The sequence below is a fragment of the Diadema setosum genome, chromosome 14, assembly GCF_964275005.1.
Source record: "Diadema setosum chromosome 14, eeDiaSeto1, whole genome shotgun sequence".
In the NCBI taxonomy this organism is placed as follows: Eukaryota; Metazoa; Echinodermata; class Echinoidea; order Diadematoida; family Diadematidae; genus Diadema; species Diadema setosum.
In genome coordinates this window covers 8,524,496-8,545,988 of record NC_092698.1, presented here as the reverse complement: position 1 = coordinate 8,545,988, position 21,493 = coordinate 8,524,496, and the positions used below count along the sequence as shown (strand labels likewise).

Here is a 21,493-nt window from a genome sequence, read left to right as displayed (position 1 = left end):
ACAACAAAGCACACCAAATAAAAACAGGAAGACGGGGAATTTTCCCCGGTGGCACGTACAGTTGGCGAGGTGCATTTCTTGTTCATGTGATAATCATTGTAATATTCTGCCACTGACAATTCCCTATGGTATACCCACGTGCCTGATCGTGCCAAATTCTAAATGCTTCGTAAATAAGCCAGTTCGTAGTTCTCCTTTGCGCATGAGCAGAAAAAGGTCATTGGTACCAAAACGCATGATGGTTTTTAAATTCACGGAGATAAGGCCAAAAAAAAAAAATGGTTTGTTTGCCCTTCGCGACCGACCGAAAATCACGGAAATTTCGGGTCGCGTTTTTTTTTTTTTTTTTTTTTTTTTGCTCTTTCAAGTTTATTTTTTTACACAAATTTCACCTTCTACAAATTTGTGAATGGTTTTAAACCCAAAATTATCCATTTTAAGCTAGAGAAAGAATAAAAAAAAAGTCTAAAAATGTTTGTTTGTTTTTTTCATCTCATCGACCCGTCGTAATTGTGTTCGGGCCGCGCGGGTCCACAGGCTACGTTTTACAGCATGCATTGCATGCTACAATGTAGCAACCTTTTTGGCTCACATGCGTGCACGCGCACGAAATCCAATCAATGCATGTATATCATGCACTTAGTACAGGTCTGCACACTGGCGACCAGTAGTCGCGCTAGCTTGCGCATTGGCGCTGCTCACGCACTGCCATGCCATGCATGTACAGTGTAACTGCTTTTCGTTTGCTTGCGATCGGCGGTCATGCCAGACAAGAAGCATTGATGGAAGCGCACGCATTTCTGGGTCATTTTACTCACGATCCGATCCCGGCTTCGCAGCAGCGTGGCAGTTGACATGTTAGAATTAATTTACTTGTGTCGATTTTTAGAAAAGTAAAAACATATTCGATATTCAGCGATAGAGTAAATGGATCTGATTGCGTTCAGTTTCATTTTAGACAGTCATTTCACAAATGAATATTTTCATTCGTTCAGAATGATCTCACAATGAAGATAGGCGCAAAAAGGATCACGAAATCGGCCCTTCCGTGTACTTTTTAGGAACGCATGCACAAAATGTGAAGAGATAATACTAGGGAGAGATCATGAAATCATCGCAGTCCCGCTTACTATTTGAGGTAGAAATCGTCCCAAAAAGGATCATGAATTCGGCCGGCCGCGTCCTACACCTTTCAAAAGCTCATGTACGAAATGCGAAGAGATTATAGAGGAGAAAAAAAAAAATGAATAAAGGACACATTTGGTACGTGCATCATAAAAGATTACAGCCGAATAAAAATTAATGAAATCAACGCAATCCCGTTGAAATTTGAGGAAACAATAGGCGCAAAAAGGATCTTGAATTCAGTCCTGCATGCCGTGTTGGTTATCAAAACGCATGCACAAATGCGGCGAGATTATCGGGAGAAAAATAAAAAACACATTTTCACCCTTCTGGTGCGTGCATTACAAAAGATTACATCCGAAGTAATCAATGAAATCGCCACAAACCCGCTGATATTTGAGGTAGAAATAAGCGCAAAAAGGAACGTGAATTCGGCCGTGTCGTATACCTTTTAAGAACGCATGTACGAAATGGGAAGAGATTAGCGGGAGAAAAATAAAGGACACATTTTCATCCCCTTTTGGCGCTTGCATCATATAGATTACAGCCGAGTAGTAATTCATGAAAATTTCGCAATCCCGTTGAAATTTGAGTAAACAATAATAGGCGCAAAAAGAATCTCGAATTCGGCCCAGCATGCAGTGTATATAGTTTTGAAAACGCATGCACAAATGCGAAGAGATTATCGGGAGAAAAATAAAGAACGCATTTTCAACCCTTCTGGTGCATGTATCACAAAAGATTACAGCCGAAATAATTAACGAAATATCGCAATCCCGCTGATATTTGATGTAGAAATAGGCGCTAAAAGGATCGTAAATTCGGCCGTGACGTATACGCATGTACGAAAAGCGAAGAGATTATAGGGAGAAAAATACAGGACACATTTTCAACCCCTTTTGGCCCGTGCATCGTAAAGATTACAGCCGAATAATAATTCATAAAATCATCGCAATCCCGTTGAAGTTTGAGGAAACAATAGCAATAGGCGCAAAAAGAATCATGATTTTTAGCCGTGTCGTATATCTTTTAAGAACGCATTTACGGAATGCGAAGAGATTATGGGGAGAAAAATAAAGAACGCATTTTCAACCATTCTAGCTGGTGCGTGCATCACAAAAGATTACATCCGAAGTGATTTACTAGTATGAAATCGTCACAATCCCGCTGACATCTGAGGTAGAAATAGGCGCAAAAAAGTATCATGAATTCGGCCGTGTGGTACATCTTTTAAGAACGCACTTACGAAATTCGAAGAGTTTATCGGGAAAAAATAATGGACGCATTTTCAACCCCTTTTGGCGCGTGCTTCGTAAAATATTACAGCCGAAGTAATATTTATGAAATCGTCACAATCCCGCTAATATTTGAGGTGGAAATGGGCGCAAAAAGGATTGCGAATTCGGCCCTGCATGTCGTGTACCTTTCAAGAACGCATGCACAAATGCGAAGAGATTATCGGGAGAAAAATAAAGAACCCCGTGTATCGCGTGCATCAGAAAATATCACAACTAAAATAATTCATTAAATCATCGCAATCCAACTGACCACCAAGAGCAGGTTACGCAGCAAGTTCGTGCGCCGATGTTTAGAAAAAGTCGCAAACGCATTTGATACAATCTGATTTTGTTCATTATCATCTTACACTAATTCACAAACAAACATTCTAATTTTTTCCTGTCTTTATTTTTAAATTTCTTGTGCAATAAATAATGCAAGTTTTAAAAAAATATTAATCTGTAAAATGTACATGGGGGGGGGGTACATCCATAAAAAACAAGAAAATAAGTTTGCAAGTCATTTAATGTTTTTTAAAATGTTGTCGTTGTTGACCGGTAAATTTTCTGTTCGGACCTGTAAAAAATGGTAAAACGGGGCATTTACCGGTCCGACAGAGACAGGTCGGACCGGCAGAAAAAATGGGTTAGTGTGCAGCCCTTCACAAGATGGCAACTTTTGCAGCATCCGTTACCAGCTGTCATGGCACCAAAACTGTTTGGAGTTCAGTTGCCAGCATCTCACTGGAAGGTACTTTTTTTGGAGCTGTTTGCAAAATTTAACAAAAATGAACGTTATAAGTGTTTGTCAGTGAGTGTTTCTGCCTCGCGTACCGGGCCCTATAGCAAGACGTAAATTTGAATGAATCTCTTGGAGTTTTGAGTGCATTGACATGGAAAAAAGGGTACCCTGATATTAAAAAAAAAAAAAAAAAAAAAAAAAAACCGACCTACCGACCCTCTTGGGTTTTGGCAATTAAGGGCAAACAAGCAATTTTTTTTTTTTGGCCTAAGCATCTGTCATACAATGATTATTCATGCAATCCTTGTACACGAAACTTGCCATTACATCCACCTGACTGCAAACCTGGTATTTGGCATTACGAATATAAACATGTTTTAATGCATTCAATACAAAACAAAGAAATGGATGCTTCCCCCAAGGGTTGTTTGACGGACCATTCTGGTCACCTGGTCTCGCTGTGCAAGATCATTTTTTGTTTAACACGAATTCCATAAATTGTTATATACGCCGGGCAAACTCACCGGTATGCATTATGTTGCTTTGAATATAAGTGAAGTGCCTAACCAACTAAGAAAATAGAAAGGTCATTAGTACCAACGTGCACATGAGCTAATTACGAACTGGCTTATTGGATAGACGTAAGTTATTGGTTAACCCATTCCCACCGGGGGAGGGCGCCATTTTGCCCCCCCCCCCCCCCCCGACGTTTCGCGTGATTATTCCGCAACGCGTGATGCTCTCGCCGCGACATTTTCTGACTTTTTTCTTTCAAGTATCGCGCAACTTTTGAGACCAAATTTGTTGCTCCCGGGCATACCGTTTTGAAGCCACGTCCCTTTGAAAAAAATTCGTCGACCCAAAAATTGCTCAAAAACATGATTTTGTGTACAAATCCAATGTAGATTGTGTTTTTGCAATTAATTCATATGAAAATAAATATTTTTACTTTCAATGGCTGATAATGATTTATTTTAGACTGATTATGCTTTAAAAAGTTTCTGCGACAAATTTTGACAAAAAAAGTGAAAAACAAAGAAATACATAAGAAATTCAATAAACAATAAAATACATAAGAAATAATTGTAAAGCCAAATTTTGAAGAAAAAAAAAACAAAAACAAAAAAGTAAAACACAGAGAAATTCAATAAACAATAAAATACATAAGAAATAATTCTAAAGCCATATTTTTGCTTCAATATTATTGTTGAGGATATTGAAAAGAACATGTTCACCAAAAATTAGAAGTCTTGGAGCTTTATTTTTTTATTTATAGGCCAAAAAGAAATATTTTTGCATAAATTAGCATAAATTAATTAATATAAAATACATAAATTAAAATTTGAAAAATCTAACTACACAGTCTTGTGGATTACATTGGCCTCTATACCTTAATGCAAATTTTCGCGAGGATCACGCAATCCACGAGCGAGATCTGAAAGGGGGTGGTTTCAAGTCCCTCAAAAAACCCGGTGGGATTAGGGTTAAAGAACCTTTACGCTTGCTGTGGCAAATTATGTATGCAATATTTTCCCCGAGATATCCGCTATCGTTTGGATTGATAATCTGTCGAACCTTCAGTGTAATTAGTAGAGTTGTTGATTAACAGTCGAGCCTTCCTTGGTCGTGTTGACATGAACTTTGATCTATGAACGAGCATGTCGACAACGCAAAGCCGAAATGCCTTACATCGGAGGTGCAGACACAACGTAGTAGTCACACCTCCCTGAATCAACCGAGATTAAAACCAATCACAGCCACGACAGCGATATAGGCAATCGCTGAAGGGAATACAATATTGAATATTTTTAAACACGTTTTGTTGTTGTGAGGGTTTGAGTTTTATGGGATTTATCCCTGCCGCGTGTAATAGCACAAAATAATCATGTTCCTATATGACATGTTAGAAAATGGAAGAAAACGCCACAAATGAGAGGAAAATTTATGACATAGAAAAATTATGGCATGGCCATATCTTGACACATGAATTATTACAATACAGATGACTTTCCGAGTGTAGCACGTAACATGACTTACACGTACCCACTAAATACACATATGCGTACACATAATATGCATATAAATATGTATATATGTATGTGTATACACACACTAACATATTGAGGGCTCGATATTGGCGGTAGCCCTGTGGCAGATGTTAGATTTAGTTAATTTCGTCACAGTATGTGGTAATAGAAGCACTTAATCATACCTGCCAGTTTTCACTTGATTATCATTGTTAAATGTATTATTTTAATGTTTTATTGAATAATTTTATTTTGTTTAGGGGGCACCAAAAATGAATTTGAGGATTTGGGCCACCCCCACAAAAAAAAAAAAAAAAAAAAAAAAAAAAAACGTTAGTGTAACTGATTGACAAATTGCCCTACATCGACGTAAATAAGCACTGAATTGATCAGTGTTTTAGTAGTAGCCATGATAAAAAATGATGGGCGTACATACTCGAGCAGGATTCGAACCTACGACCTCCTGATCACCGGACAGGCGTCATCTCCACTAGACCACCGAGCTTTCGCCCGACAGCAAGTGTTGGTTCTAATCCTTATAGCATGCAGCGGGTACTGCTTTGTAATTCAAATTCATAAAATTCTTCCGTCGAGATGCTTTCATTGCAACTGATTGACAAATTGCCCTACATCGACGTAAATAAGCACTGAATTGATCAGTGTTTTAGTAGTAGCCATGATAAAAAATGATGGGCGTATATACTCGAGCAGGATTCGAACCTACGACCTCCTGATCACCGGACAGGCGTCATCTCCACTAGACCACCGAGCTTTCGCCCGACAGCAAGTGTTGGTTCTAATCCTTATAGCATGCAGCGGGTACTGCTTTGTAATTCAAATTCATGAAATTCTTCCGTCGAGATGCTTTGATTGCAACTGATTGACAAATCGCCCTACATCGACGTAAATATTTCATGATTTCATGAATTTGAAAAAACGTTAGTGTCGAGCCTTGATATAGGTATGATAAAAAAAAAATCAAACATGTCGCAGGAGGCAGATTTTCTTAAGCTTTCGACTTTATTCCTCATCAGCTCTATTTGTCTGTGCGATCAAACGAAACATTAAATGAAATAATAACCTCAGTATGCATGAAATAATTGCATTCAAATACATGTTTATTAAATGGTTTGCAGAAATATTGGTCAGTGATTGGTCATAATGTGATCACGTGACTAATGCTTATTGCAGCGAGGATCAAAATCATTATATTGTCATATCAAGTTATAATGAACAAAGAAGAATTTGACTGGCTGCCGACGGGGCTGGAATGAAATGTGTATTTGTGTAGACTATACAATAAAACAAATATTGTCTTCTCTATCATTATAATGTAACATTTTACAGTCTCTTGAGAGTTATATTTTCCCCTTGGGACGATATTTTCCCAAAGTGCTTTGGGAAAATATGATCTCTTTGGGGGAAATATTTATATTTTTGGTTCCATATGTTTATAATTATTGTGTAATCTGTATTGTTTGTAATCAAGAAATTCAATAAAACATACAAATACACAAAAAAAAAGAAATATAATTCTCGGAGGGATGTTAAATGTTGTATTACACATCTGAAACGCCACTGTTTGTATAATATCCTGAAAAAGACGTGTGACGCGCTGAAAATATGATGCAACCATTAAATATCGCAATAATGTTTTGCAATATCTTCCTTTCACCTTCAATATACATATGATACACAAACACACACACACATACACACACACACATATATATATATATATATACATATATATATATATATATATATATATATATATATATATATATATATTTACACATTGTGAGTATGGGTTTTTACTTGCCTCATAATAAGTGTCGATATAAGACGAAAGTAAGTAATTGTCTCTTTGGTATTTTGCAAATCATTGAAAAAGCATTGTCCAACAGCAAACATTACTGATGAAGGCGAAACGCAGTAAGTAAATCATTTATGATTCAATCAAGATATGGTTCAGATCAGGCCGGGGAAAACCAATAGGAGATACCTGGTGCCAAGATACATGATGCAATGTCTTCCATTCGGTTTTGTGTAATCAGAACACCGGCACGAAAAGATAACGCCGATAATGAATACGCACCTAAAATAGAGAAATGACGTACAGTCACATTTAATGACTTAATGTACGCAAAAGACTTTACGAATGGTGCCGATAAATAAATTGCAATATATCTTTTTTTTCACTCCCTTTTAAAGCGCAAAGTTAACAAATATAAACTTTTGGACAAGGCATTTTATTTACACCGCCGGCTCAAAGTTGACTGCCTCAAACGTACCGGAGAATGAGACAATGAAAACGGATATTTTATACTCTAGTGAAGAAAACCAGCTTTAGGATAGGTCAACTCACTGTCCAAAGGCATGAGACATATATGCTCGAAGTTAGCGGCATTTACTGTTGTATCACCACCATCTCTATCACTCCTAATGGTCCCCCCCCCTCGCTCACTCTCTCCCCTTCGCCCTATATTGTCTTTTATCATTTTCCTCTGTTCCTCTGCAATTTGCTCTCTCATTCTACTTTCCATGTATCATATGATTGTTTTTTTAAATAAGAATTGAACGATTGAGCACCAATAACAAGGAAGCAGGGACACGACTCTGATCGATTAGATAAACTGGCTGATGTTCATCACTCAGAAGGTTCGCCAATACGAAATGAAACAAGGTTCGTTATTCGGAAGATTTGTTAATTCGAAAATGAAATAGTGTTGAAATTTAGTACCGAAGGTTCGTTTATCCGGAAATAAAGAGAAAGTGCGGAATAACGAGCCTTTCGGAATTACAAACCTCATTTCGTTTTCGGAGTAATGTATCAACGGAATAACGAAACTTATTTCATTTCTAGATTAACGAACCTTCGGAATAACGAACTCCAACCAATTAATCGATCGATACATTGACTGAATTGACCGATATAAATAGCAAAACTACAGCAATTATATCAATGATATCTAAGTTCGACTAGACAATGAGGGCCCACATAGGTACGAGCGCATACAGTACAACAGTCAGTTTTTCATTCTTTATTTCACCGAAGAAAATAAATGTAACGATCTCACTTGTCACAATCTTCGCGGATTGGTTATTATCATTATTATTATTATTATTATTATTATTATTATTATTATTATTATTATTATTATTATTATTATTATTATTATTGTTATTATTATTATTATCTATTCGGCTTTCATTCACAAATATCATAATACATATTTCGAAATCAGAACATAAACTGGAGTGGTAAGGGTGCACCAGGTTGGGCAGCCCGGGTCTGGAATGAGCCAACTGAATGACTTGGGCCCTCAGGCCATCCTCCCCAACCCACCTGGTGCACCCAAAACAGTCAGTTTACAATATAAAAAATACATCTGGTAGAGACATGTCAACAGCGCGCTTTATAATCCACACTAACCGTCTTTCCCAAAGTTAATCAAAGTTAATCACGCTGAGGCAAATAAGAAAACACATTCGTACTGTAATGGAACAATAAGACCAAAGATATGAAATATGAAAACATGTATCCTACATCAAGAAACTATGAATGTTTACACAATCCCCTTCTGACGTGCAGGTTCCTGGTCATTAAGATATCGAGATACAACTCATACACGATCGTAAAGTAGGATCATTACGTCGAAATCACAAATAGATGTGACAAACTTGTCATAATGACATCCAAGCAAGCAATGCACTTGATTGGCTTCCATCTAGAAATCCTTGTCTGTCGCCATGATCGAACTACTGGAGTCGCAAGAGAGGGACAAATTTCAATGTTCACAAGACGATTTGAGGTTTCTTTTAACAAGTATAAGTATGAAGACACATAGTGGCATCGAACGACTATCACAGCTAGTGATAGATGGCGTAATTGGTTTGTTTTTTTTAGAACACTCTATAACTTTACATTGGCGTGGAGAACCATTTCAAAGGTCACAACCAATATTTACACCAATATCATAATCCTGACGTCTATCTCTTATAGACACAACACGAAAACGGACAATTGACAACACTATTTTGATACAAGTCCAAAAATCTCTTGTCATCATTGATTTGAATCACATCGCAAGAGGAGTGTGGCTTTCCAGCTAGTATGGTTTGCAAACAGAGTTTCAATTCATATCATATTTTAATATATTCTATGTAGTCGACAAACTTTATTCTCACACGCCACCATGCTATTAAGCATGGTGTGATTTCAAGCAGCGCATAGGGAGACAAAGGTCATGGAAGGCATTTAACATGCTTCGATATTTTATCTGTTCCGCCGAGTTATTATCATAGTTACATGACAAAAATGAGACGGATGATGTAAAGTTTGCAATTTCTGGATAGACAGGTGAAGAAAAACGACAACTTCAGGTAATATTTGAATGCATTGTAGAAAGCAACGTTTATTTCATATTTCATTCAATTTCAATTAATTTCATTTATTTTCCATTTCCAACACAAAAAGAAATCATTCAGGTAATCTTTGAATGCATTGTAGAGAGCAATGTTTATATCATCTTTCATTCAATTTCAATCAATTTCATTTATTTTCCATTTCCAACAAAAATCATGCACAATCATAAACACAACGCAATTGTATAAACACAAAGTATTTCAAATATTTCAATATGCGAGGATTAGGCTCCTTCCACGTCATCCTACCTTCTGAACGATTTCTGATTTATGTTGAAATCTAGGAGGAGTGATTTCTTTGTTTTGTAATTTACTATCAGCTATGCTCGATTTACACGGAAACATGTAAATGTAGATGTCATTCTCATAAGAAAAATATTGTCTCGCCTCCTGACAAGTATTCTGAATGCAAAATTATCCTATGTGCACAACAATACAGATTTTTGCCACTTTCTCGTATATTTATACTGTGTATGAATGAAAAGACAGTGATATAGTTTCAAAGTTTGTGTGTCCCTTTTGCAACCATGGAAATTAGATTCTTTTCATGAGCTGGTATATCGTAGAGGTAGGAAATTCAGACATTCACCCAAAATGATAAAACTGGAAACTTCTCTATGATGGAGGAGGAAACACTACTACTGATTTCCAGTGAATTCATTCGGACGCCGAATAAAAATTCAACCGTTATTCTCTGTACAAAAGTGGAGCATATTTTCAAGTGACATGGGGTTATTTTTTTTTCTTTTAAATTCTGTGGTGTATTATCGTAAGTTTTCACACACTACACGTATGTTGGGAGACATTATTACGGAACCATGCAAAATTTGTCAACGTATGGAAAAGGGCAGACAATCTTTGAAGGTCCGTTACGCTTCGTTTATGAACAAAAAAGAAATAAAACTACATTTGGTAAAAATATGACTATGCCTCTGCAGAGCCCGGCTCCTTCGACTTTTCCTCAACCTGAACTTTAGTCTCACTGGAACCAGACACGTAGAGAGCGTTGTCGAAACCAGCTGGTGGAGCCGGAGTCGGGAATGAGCTTGACGTTGACGGCATTGCGGGCTTGGACTTGCCGCGGACACCAACGAAATATCCGACCACGAGAACGACGGCAGCGACGATCACGAGCATTGCTATGACGATGCCGGCAATGGCTCCAGACGACAGCGAACCTGGGGGATAAAAAGGGAACATGGTTAATAAAAATGATGCAGGAGATCATCATCACTATGCACTTAAACGGCATCAAAGGGAGGAGCAGGGACAAGTTTGGAGAGGAGGGGAGGGAAAAGACAAAGGGGAGGAGCAAGGAGGTTATAGGGAGAGACAAAGACGGGAGTGGAGAGATACAAGGCAAGTGCCATAATGTGTCTCGCCCATTCGCGTACAAGAAATTGTACACGAATGGGATATAACAGATTAAAAAAAGAGATATTACAGATAAAAGGAGATATAAAAGGGTAAAAATTTATGGCAAAAAAAGAAACGTGCCATAAAAACTTAACATTGGGCCCTTAAAGTTCGTTGACCCCTGCCTGTGACCTTTGACCTTGTGGTGACCATCCACTCCCCAAGGGACATCTACCATTCAAGTTTGGTCACAAACGGACCTATGGATCAAAAGTTATGACCCATAATAGAAACGCGCCATAAAAACTTAACATTGGGCTCTAAAAGTTCGTTGACCCATGCTTGTGACCATTGACCTTGCGGTGACCATCCACTCCCCAAGGGACATTTACCATCCAAGTTTGGTCACAAATGGAGTTATGGATCAAAAGTTATGACCCATAATAGAAACCCGCCATAAAAACTTAACATTTGGCCCTAAAGTTCATTAACCCCTGCCTGTTAGTTTAAACCTTGAGGTAACCTTCATATATGGTAAAATGTGAAACTTTGTATGACCCCCTCTTCCCTCGAAGTTTGATTGCAATTGAAGCCAAAAGTAAAGAGTTATTGAAGTTTTTGTAGCGTTACGGACAGACGACGGACGGACGCCGCAGGCGATCCCTTAGTCTCCCCTCACCTCCGGTGGGCTCGACAAAAAAGGAGGGCAAGGGGTGGAAAGGGGCAAGGAGAGGAGGGGACGGACAAAGGGGCAGGAGCAAGGAGGTTATAGGGAGAGACAAAGAGGGGAGTGGAGAGATAAAAAGGAGGGCAAGGGGTGGAAAGGGGCAGAGATGGAAGGGGCAAGGAGGGGAGAGGAAGGACAAAGGGGGAGGAGCAAGGAGGTTATGGGGAGAGACAAAGAGGGGAGTGGAGGGAAATAGGGAAGGCAAGGAGAGGGGGGGGGGGGGACAAAGAGGGAAGGGACGAAAGGGGTGGGTGAGGGGAGAGTGTGCGGGACCAAGGGGTTGGAGGGGGAGTGGAGAGTGGAGAGGAGGAGAGCCTCAGACCCACATGGACCCACTGCATCTTTCAGGGATTGTTTCCAAATGGTGTGGTATCAAAGTCTGCCATGCATCTTAGCAATTCCATTCCCAGTAAGTAGACTGGGTACAGATATTATAGCAACACTGAGGGGTAACACTTTATCTGGTTATGCATTCTGCTCTTTGCGATCAATGAAGCTGGGGCCTTTAGGTGCAGTTGTGACACTCTTACACTTTTCCTCACCACACCTCTCACCTCATTTTATGTCCTATCCGAGGGACAGAGTGTTTTGCCTCTTTGTAGAGGTAACCATATGATTACACACAACATTTCTCAGTTAGACTAGGGAATCGAACCCGGGTCCTTTCTATCTGGAGGCAGACGCGCTACCGACTGAGCCAAAGCACTACCCTAAACATCGCATATTAAAACTATTGTATACAACCATTAACTATAGATACGTTGCAACTCGACCCTTCCCTGTCCTTCAGTGCCACAAGGAAGACCAAGCGACAATTAATAACAAAACACTTAAGATGATGTCCATTAGAACACGTCATGCAGGTTTTCCCGGTTGCCACCTACAAAAAAAAAAAAAAATCATGCCAATATCAAAAATATATAACAGCTGTGAAAGATGAGATGGGCCTCACTTACCATTGTCTGATATCACTGGTTCCGCCTGTGTGTCGTTATTACCTGAAAACGTTGATCGAAAAGAAAAGTCATATTACGCTGTGACTCGATGTTATGGAAACAAAACTCGGTTTTATTGTACATAATCATGAGTAAAAGATCATCAGAATTATCCAGACCCATTTCTGTAGCTGTCTTTCAGCAGCATTGCAGAGCAAAACATTGAAAATATGTTATATTAAATACTTTGCCCCCCCCCCCAAAAAAGCACAGCAGACAAAAAAAAAAATAACCCACACACACAAACGAAAATAAGTTCCGTCACCCTTTGCCAAGAACGAAAAGAGGTAAGTGATAAACCAGTAAGATTTGCTTGAGTATACAATATAAGTGTTAATATATCAAAGTAACATTACAACAGAAGCACGTTAGAGAAGAATCATTGACAAAGTGTGTAAACAAAAAATGGGTAAATACATGAAGTCAATAGAGTGTGTTTTTAAGTAACAACAGGAGAAAATTTAGGAAAGAAAACTCAATTTCCTCAATGACAATTATTAAGGAGATGGTATAGTACTGATTGAGAAATCAGCCTTTAACTTTTTGCAAGGTACTTAGAAACCACTTTATGAAATGTTAAAGAGTGTATTCAAAGTTCATGTGATAAAAATTAGTTTTGAAATGGCCGAGATATCCAAAAACAAAGGAATAATAATAAATTGTGGGTCCCATCTTTTATAAGGAGGTTTCTCATTTTCTCGAAAAAAAATCATCATAAAAAAACGTTGGAAAACTGTAGCCTCATCTCAACTGAAACTGTACCATCCCTTTAAGATGTTGGCTTGACATACGTTTATCCATCTTGCAGACGTAGGAGGCGCTAGCGTAGCAGTCTTCGTCATTCCACTTGCCGTACTCATTGGTGTAGATTTCCACACAGTCCTCCGTAGACCCCGCCCATTCCTCCGTGGGCTCGCCATTGGCCCAATGCACGTAGTCCACTGGAGTGCCATCCGTGTACTTGAAACCACCTGCGAAGCCGACAACATAACAATAATAGAAACTGAAGATCATGGACAATAGGCATTATCTCATTAAATCTTGAATCACTCACTGACGAGATACCTAAAAGTTATTGTCTAATGCACCATTATCACAATAAGTAATTTATATTCTTTCGGTGTACAAATAAGGGAGTTCACGGCTGCGATATGCGCATGTGCAAAATAAAGGTCAAATGAGAATGTTTTGTGTATTTGCCATTGACGTCCAAACGAAAAGAGTAATTAGGCAAATTAGGATCCGGAATGTTAAGTTGTGTGTTTCGCCTTGTTAGAACGCACAGGTGAAAGTGATTCACCAACAATGTTTAACAAAAGCTGCACACGCATTTCATTGACATTGATTACAAAGGTGGCATGCTTCAACAAAAAGTGCTCCGTCACAGGTCCTTTCCATGTTATTCTAAAGTTTGTGGCTTAGGGGTCAAATGAGACATGCGCTAACCATGAGCTCCCTTTTCTTTTACATGGTTATGAAAAGATTATCAAAGTGTGATGTGTAGTGTGCTCGATGAAAAAAAGTGTTACCTTTTCACAATCTTATCTCTCAAGTCAACCACACTTTTGTGACATTCTTTGTTGCACTTTCCGGTAATTGTCTCTCTTCTTCCCTCTCACTGTCTCTCTCTCACAGACACACAGACACACACACAGACACACACACACACACAGACACACACAGACACACACGCACACACACACACACACACATACACACACACTAAAACAGATATGTTCATAGATATATCTGTATTTTCCATCTATACCTGTACTTATCAATATGTCCATCTACAAAATTGTGGGTCATCATAATCTACCAGCATATCTATCGTTTGAATTATGTTCTAGATAGTCCAAATAGACTCTGTTCTGTCCCCGCATCGTTTTCTCACACAGGTCTCACCAAGGATGTATCATGCACTAACCCGTTTCGGAGCGAGTGAGACCCAGCCACACGGACCGGACGCCCTGGGTTCCGAAGGCCAGGTTCCGCACAAACTCGTTCTCCTCCTGCGAGTGGATGCTGACTAGCTCGCCGCCATATTGCGACTGGCAGATGTAACGTGCCGTGAACCACTCGGCAAATACGGCCTCATCAGGCACGTAGTAGCAGTGCCCACCAAACTCGCTCTGGCCTGGCGGGCAGTCACCAGGTAACGTTGGTACTGGTGTTGGAGGCACTTCTGTATTGACACACACACAAAAAAAAAACATAAATAAAATAAATGACAAAATGTTGCTCGTGTTCAGACATCTGGGGTAGGCATTTGAAGGCTTGATTTGTGTACTTGCTTAATTACAGTTAACTTGACTTCGTTTGTGGTACATGTAAGTAATATGACTCAGTTGTACCACTTCTGGATCTGGGGAAGAAAACTTTTGAAATTTGCAAATCAGGCCATTTTTTTAACGAAATGGGGCCAAGGACACTCATATAGGTACAATCTGAAACAAGTGAAAAACTACGTAATATGCTCTGCCACCAAGACTGATTTCTGCCATGATTGGGCAACTGGGTCTAGCTGTGAATTTGATAGAATCCTCCAACGTAACAAGATGCACGATGGACAGCAGACGAATAAGACATCTTCACTTGAAACCTTGGCTTAGTTGTGCTGAGAACAACGATGAGCAGTATTATGGCTCCAGTACCAATTATCATCATTGCATCATTGGCATATGATGACAATTTTTGTTACGCTGTTGTTTCTACCTCACATTAGTATGGCGACCCATATCAACAATGTTATCCGAATACAAATGAAAGATGGGAAAACGCATAAATGACGTAAACAAAAACACTACATCTTTTGAATTATTCATTCATGCGGGCATGGAAAAGCGAGTCAGAAGATTTTTTTTTCTAAAAATGGGCGCTTACTGCTTGTCTGTCTGCAGATGGTTGCATGGAGACCCGAGCAGCTGACGTCGTCCCACGCGGGATCGTCGTTGAGCACCACGCAGCCTTCTCCGGGCCGCTGGCTTGGCTCGCTGTCGCCCCACTGGGAGTAGTACACGGGCCACCCGTCACTCCACGTGTATTCTCCATCCTAGGAAAGGAGGAGGGGAGGGGAGGGGGAGGGGGGGGGGGAGTGTTAACGATTGTGAATGAAGTGCGTCAGGATGGCAGGGGAAATGAGGTAACTTGGCAGAAATATGATCAAAATCGGATATCAAAATCGAGAGAGTTATGGAATTTCGGAGTTCTTGGGCTGGGTTGATCCATTTCACTTATTTTCAGTCCCCACGCAAAATGGTTCCGTTTCACGAAGTCGTCACATAAAGGTCCTTACATAAATCTCAGAATGGCCAAAGTCGCTCATTATGTAGCTATATGAGACTTTCCAATCTATTTCATGAAGTTTCTCATAAGTGTGTCTCCGGAGCGAAAATCCTCTCAAGACTCTCATGAAATAGACCCTTGGTCGCATCAACATATCCAACTAAGCTGAGATAGTGACGCCATCAGCTGAGTAAGAAATTTCGCATTAGGTTGTGGTTGAAACTACTAGCATAGAATCATTTTTTTTTTTTTTAGTCGATAACTACAACCCTTCCCTCTGAGAATCATCTTTAAAGGGATGGTACAGTATTGGTGGAAATGAGAATTGGGCTTTAACATTTTTGCGAGATACCAAGAAAACACTTAGGATATAGTACAAAGCATACCATTTTAAGAGGAATACAAAGTTTATTTGATGAAAATCGGGTATGGAATGATTGAAACATCCCAAAACAAAGTAAAACAAAGCAACCATAATAAAGTGTGGGTCCCACACTTGATTAGAATCGCTCTTTTTTGGATATCTCAGCCATTTCAAAACCAATTTTCATCAAATAAACGTTGAATTCCTCATAGAATTACATGCTCTTTCATATTTTATAAGAGGTTTCACATTATCTCACCAAAAAATGTTAGAAACCTGAAATTAGTTCTCAACCAAAACTATACGATCCCTTTAATAGATTAGACAACTCCTGCGCACTAAGAAATATAATGTAAAGGATAGCATTTTCTCTTTGTGATTTCATGCCGGGAAAAAAAAAAAATTTAGTGGAGATAAACCTTTCTGAGTTGTATCTGAAGGTATGTTTAACTATATACTGTCTGATGTCTGATGAGACTGCGATGCTAAAATTTTGACGGAAATGGGCCTATCTTTACAACCTTCTCATAGCTACATTAAAGAGGTTGCTGCGACAATGACCACATCACCGTTTTGCATTTATTATGAAATAGTAATCAATATCGAAAAGACGTGAAACTCTAACATTCTAGTGGCGGATTTTGGTAGCATGTATACACTGTTCCGTTTGCTCCCACTGTGTTTCTCCAAATGTAGGCCTACTCTTGTCATGCTTATAACGGAGTGTCAATCTTTGGCAAGCTGGTACATACCTCGTTCCTAGTCATACCAATCCAGGCGTCTGACACGCCGCTGGAATACAATAAGTACTCTAAGTATGCATCGTGGAACGAGTCCGTGATGCTGGCGAGATTCCCGCCCTCGTAGCGACAGAAATCCAGCGCCTGCGCGTACGTGCGCTGCGTGGTGTCCACCTTGTAGCAGTCACCATCGTATGCAAAGTAACTGCGGTCGTTACAGTACGAGCTAGAGGGTGGATCTTCGCTGGCCCCGGGCACTGAGAGAGTGATTAAAAATCAATCCCGTATCTTAGTGATACACATTTTTAAAAACTCCATAATAACTACAATTACAAGACATAATACGTCTTTCAAATTGTGGTATTTGTTTTCAGTTGAAGACTAAAACAAGAACCAAAACTAACAGTTCGATTTAGCTATTATCAAAAAATTGAAAAGAGTGTCATATCATTGATAGACACAACATAGACATGACAAAATATCAACACTTATCATCCAAAAGGATGAAAAAATATACAACACGATTCATAATTTTGCTTTTCCATTGTACAAAGTACTACATGACATCGTGATCTCTATAATATATACATTTTCAACAAACTGCGAAGCTAAATAAGATCACTTTTCACTATATTGAATACAGGCGATGCGTAACAATGTCGAAACATACAATGCTTTCACAGGATGAACGTTTACTTCGCAATCAAGTTGTGACAATCGCATTCATGACTCGACATCATTCCACCACGCCTTACCTAGATCTTTCTCGCACATGTATGCAATGACCTCGTCGCATTGCACATCATTCCATTTCCCCGCGTACGATGGATCGTTCATCATTTCCACACAGTTCCTGCTCTCCTGTAAAATATATTTGCAAAAGGAAACACGACTAGTGGTGGCAGACTTTATGCAGTGTTTATACGGACTTGGCGGGGATATTGTGGAATTTGTAGACAGGGATGCAGTCGAATTAAAATGCTGGATGTAAATGATATGAGCATCTTCACTGAACTACACTTTTCACAGCAACGACCGTAAAATGCACACAGCTGATTGGTTGCAGCCAAGAGGTAACCATGGTAATTATAAAATACATACAGAGTGCAATTCATGAAGTTGGTACATTTTCTGCAATGGAAAACGGCTTCCACTTACACAATAAGACTTTCTGGTATAAGCCTTTAAGAAACATTGAAAAGGGAGCTATCGAGAAACAATAGCTATTGAATGTCATCAAGGCTTTAAATCACTAGACAAAAGATATGATTATCAACTTTAACATTTTGCTTTTAACGGGTATTTTGTGCAATATGAATTATACAAAATGACAAGAATAAGATTTAATGATGATGATGATGATATAATAACAATAACAACAATAATAATAATAACAATAGTAATGATGATAATAATAATAATGGTTTTAATATGATAATTGAAATAACAATGATTCAATTCACTCATTTTTCATTCTCATTTTCAATTATCAATGATAACGGTGAAAACAGCAACTCACAGATGTGCTGCTGATGTCGGTACAGTACACACACATACACACACACACACACACACACACACACACACACACATACACAAGTGATCACTAGTGCACCAAGTACCCGTTGGTGACATGGTTATCTACTGAAGATTGGAACTCACTTCTCCGGGGAAGGTGACTCTCCCACTCGGTTCACCGGGTAGCCAGTTCGTGTACACTGCCGGCTTTCCATCCGTCCAGTGGTACTGACCCGGTGATCCGAGATCCGAGAAACCGATCCATACGTCCGTGGGCATATCAAGGAGCATGGATGTCAGGAGAGCTGCGGACCAAAATGAACAAAGAAACCAACATGGGTGGTTTTTAATTCAGTTCAAATTGGACAATCCGTCCGGGGCGTCCACTATGCGGTTTAAACAGAGTCTTCGTGAGAGCATTGTATCATTACAGAACCCTGCACGTTTTTAATCATCAGATTGAAGAGAAAAATTCATTTGCAAGGGAGGCAAGTGGTGTTATTTGGTGATTTAAACCATTTAGACCAACGCAAATTTGTAAAATTTCTGTCTCTTTGATCGAAAGAGAACTCTGCACTCAATTTAAACTGGCTAGGCTCCCAGTATGTCTCCATGCTAAACCACTCTGTGTGCATCGTGAGAAAATGGATCTCAAAACAGTTTTTCTGCGCTTACACTAAAGCTTTCACGAGAAGTGAGAAAATCATGGCAGATGCTAACTGATCAAAATGACCTGCAAATCTCTCTGGCCACTTACACTGGACCCTCTTGTCGTGAATTCCCACCAGGTTCCCGCCTTCAGCTATGCAGACGTCTCGGGCAGCCTTCCACTTGTATCGATCGTTGGTATCGTAACCGCCCATGCGATAGCATCGGTTGTAGTACTTGAAATATCCGTTATCGCAGCCACCGGTTGGCTCGGGTGTCGGGGCGTTTGTGATGGGAGTGATCGAATCTTGTAACCTCTTGCAAATGAACGGGGTTGGCACACCGCAGTTCTGGTCATTCCATTCTCCGACGGTCCCGTCCGATCCTGGAATAAAAGAAGTAAGGAAATTAGAAATAGTGCTCGATCGGAAATGTACAAATCTTTTTCGCATTTCCATATCATACAATATAGGATACTTATCATTTCCAATTGATGTAATTGATATTGAACGATGCTGAGTCCCCTTTTCTTTGCTGTCGTGTGAAGGTCCATGGCCCCGTTCATCAATCTCGTGTTCAAGCAATTCAGGAATATCTTAACAATTATTATTTTGCCTCACTGTGAATTTTACAGTCCATTTTGTCAAAAAGTTAACCTACGCAGTAAATGTTATTCGTTTCAACCTTGTTGAAGATTGACTCCATCGTAACTCCCATCTCGTTGCGGTGGATATAAAATATCCTTGAAAAAGCAATAAACAGCATTGTTTTGTGGACTCTTACCACTGTATTTGCTTATCTCGGCACACGACTCTTCCCCATGCTTGTTGTTCGGTTCACCGGGGTTCCAGTTGGCGTAGGTATACGGGCTTCCGTCGGACCAGCTGTCAGAACAAAAATGCAAATTCAATATTTTAAGATTCATTTTTTTTTTACCCTGGTAGACGTTGAGAGTTTTTGTTGCTTCTATCTCCCTCTCTCTCTCTTTAGTGTTTCGGTCACGGTAGTTTTGTGTGTTGCGTGTATGTATGCCATGTATGCCTGTCTATCTGACACTTTTTATGGTAGTCTTCTGCACGCTAATAAATTTATATCATGACATCATACCATTATTATGGCCGTACTTTTAATACATGATAATTCAATCAATCAATGATTATTCCAACATTCTTGTACTGTGTCGATCTACCCACAGTGATATCACTTTTGCTACATTTCTTCATTGTTTGGTTACTTATCATCGTGGACATTTTAAAGACACATTGCATCTTCAAACGTTTAAAGAAGGAATAGATTAGAAAGTCTGGGGGAGGGGGTCAATAACTACACCAAGATAAAAGTCTTACGCGTAGGGTCCATCGACGATTTCTTGTCTCAATCCAATCCAGTACTGGAGAGCAACAGTCGGAGCCTAACAACAGATAGGATAGAAACATACTTGAGCAGAATACGGATAGATATTATTATGCTGTAGATACATTTTTTTTAATCGACATTGTAGATTGCATGTCACTGTCAACTGCATCAAATACTTTCGCGTCATAGACACTTCTTGGATATGTGTCGCATGGGAGTAAAGAGAATTAAGATCGGGCACTGGTTTGCTAGTCTCTTGTCGTAACGTTAAAGGGAAGGTAAACCCAAAAAGCAATGTGGATTGAGTGAAAGCAGCAACATTAGTAGAACACATCAGTGAAAGTTTGAGGAAAATCGGACAATCGATGCAAAAGTTATGAATTTCTAAAGTTTTGGTGTTGAAACCGCTGGATGAGGAGACTACTAGAGGATATGACGTATGAGTGGACAACAATACAAAGAAAATATAAAGGAAATTCAACAAAAATTCACTTTTCTAGAATTATGAAAGAGCAATGGACCAACCTCTTTCAGAAAGCAGGGGGAATAATTGCTACCCCTAACATATGTCAATATCAAGTTGATGGAATTTGTAATTTTCATGAAAAATGGATTTTTGATAATGACAACAGAACCTGTCTACGTGTTTACCATGGCCATCAGGAGCTGATTCTCAGTACCGCTGGTGATGGATACAAGATGGCCGCCCTGGGTCTGGCAGTACGCTTGTGCCTCCGACCAACTCTTGCGGTCTCCCTCGCCGGCGATGTCGCTGAGGTAGTAGCAGTAGGGTGCTACGTACTTCCAGTTGCTGTCCGACGGACAAACACCGACTACGGGACGACATCAACGACAACGGAAGTCAGAACAATGTGCACAACATACTTGTAATTACCATATCAATA

The 21,493-nt window shown here is 39.4% G+C and overlaps 1 protein-coding gene across 1 annotated transcript in view; it reads right to left on the bottom strand.

The window, feature by feature from the left end:
- Window positions 1–10,523: 10,523 nt before the first annotated feature.
- LOC140237890 (macrophage mannose receptor 1-like) overlaps window positions 10,524–21,493 on the bottom strand; it is a 38,485-nt gene continuing 27,515 nt past the window's right edge. The window contains exons 31-42 of the mRNA XM_072317823.1: window positions 21,240–21,421; window positions 20,579–20,643; window positions 20,016–20,116; window positions 19,342–19,617; window positions 18,729–18,889; window positions 17,822–17,927; window positions 17,079–17,323; window positions 15,561–15,729; window positions 14,605–14,862; window positions 13,469–13,648; window positions 12,639–12,680; window positions 10,524–10,777 (exon numbers count right to left, since the gene is read on the bottom strand). Coding sequence (XP_072173924.1) covers window positions 10,524–10,777; window positions 12,639–12,680; window positions 13,469–13,648; window positions 14,605–14,862; window positions 15,561–15,729; window positions 17,079–17,323; window positions 17,822–17,927; window positions 18,729–18,889; window positions 19,342–19,617; window positions 20,016–20,116; window positions 20,579–20,643; window positions 21,240–21,421 — 2,039 coding nt within the window. The remainder of the gene's footprint in view (window positions 10,778–12,638; window positions 12,681–13,468; window positions 13,649–14,604; window positions 14,863–15,560; window positions 15,730–17,078; window positions 17,324–17,821; window positions 17,928–18,728; window positions 18,890–19,341; window positions 19,618–20,015; window positions 20,117–20,578; window positions 20,644–21,239; window positions 21,422–21,493) is intronic.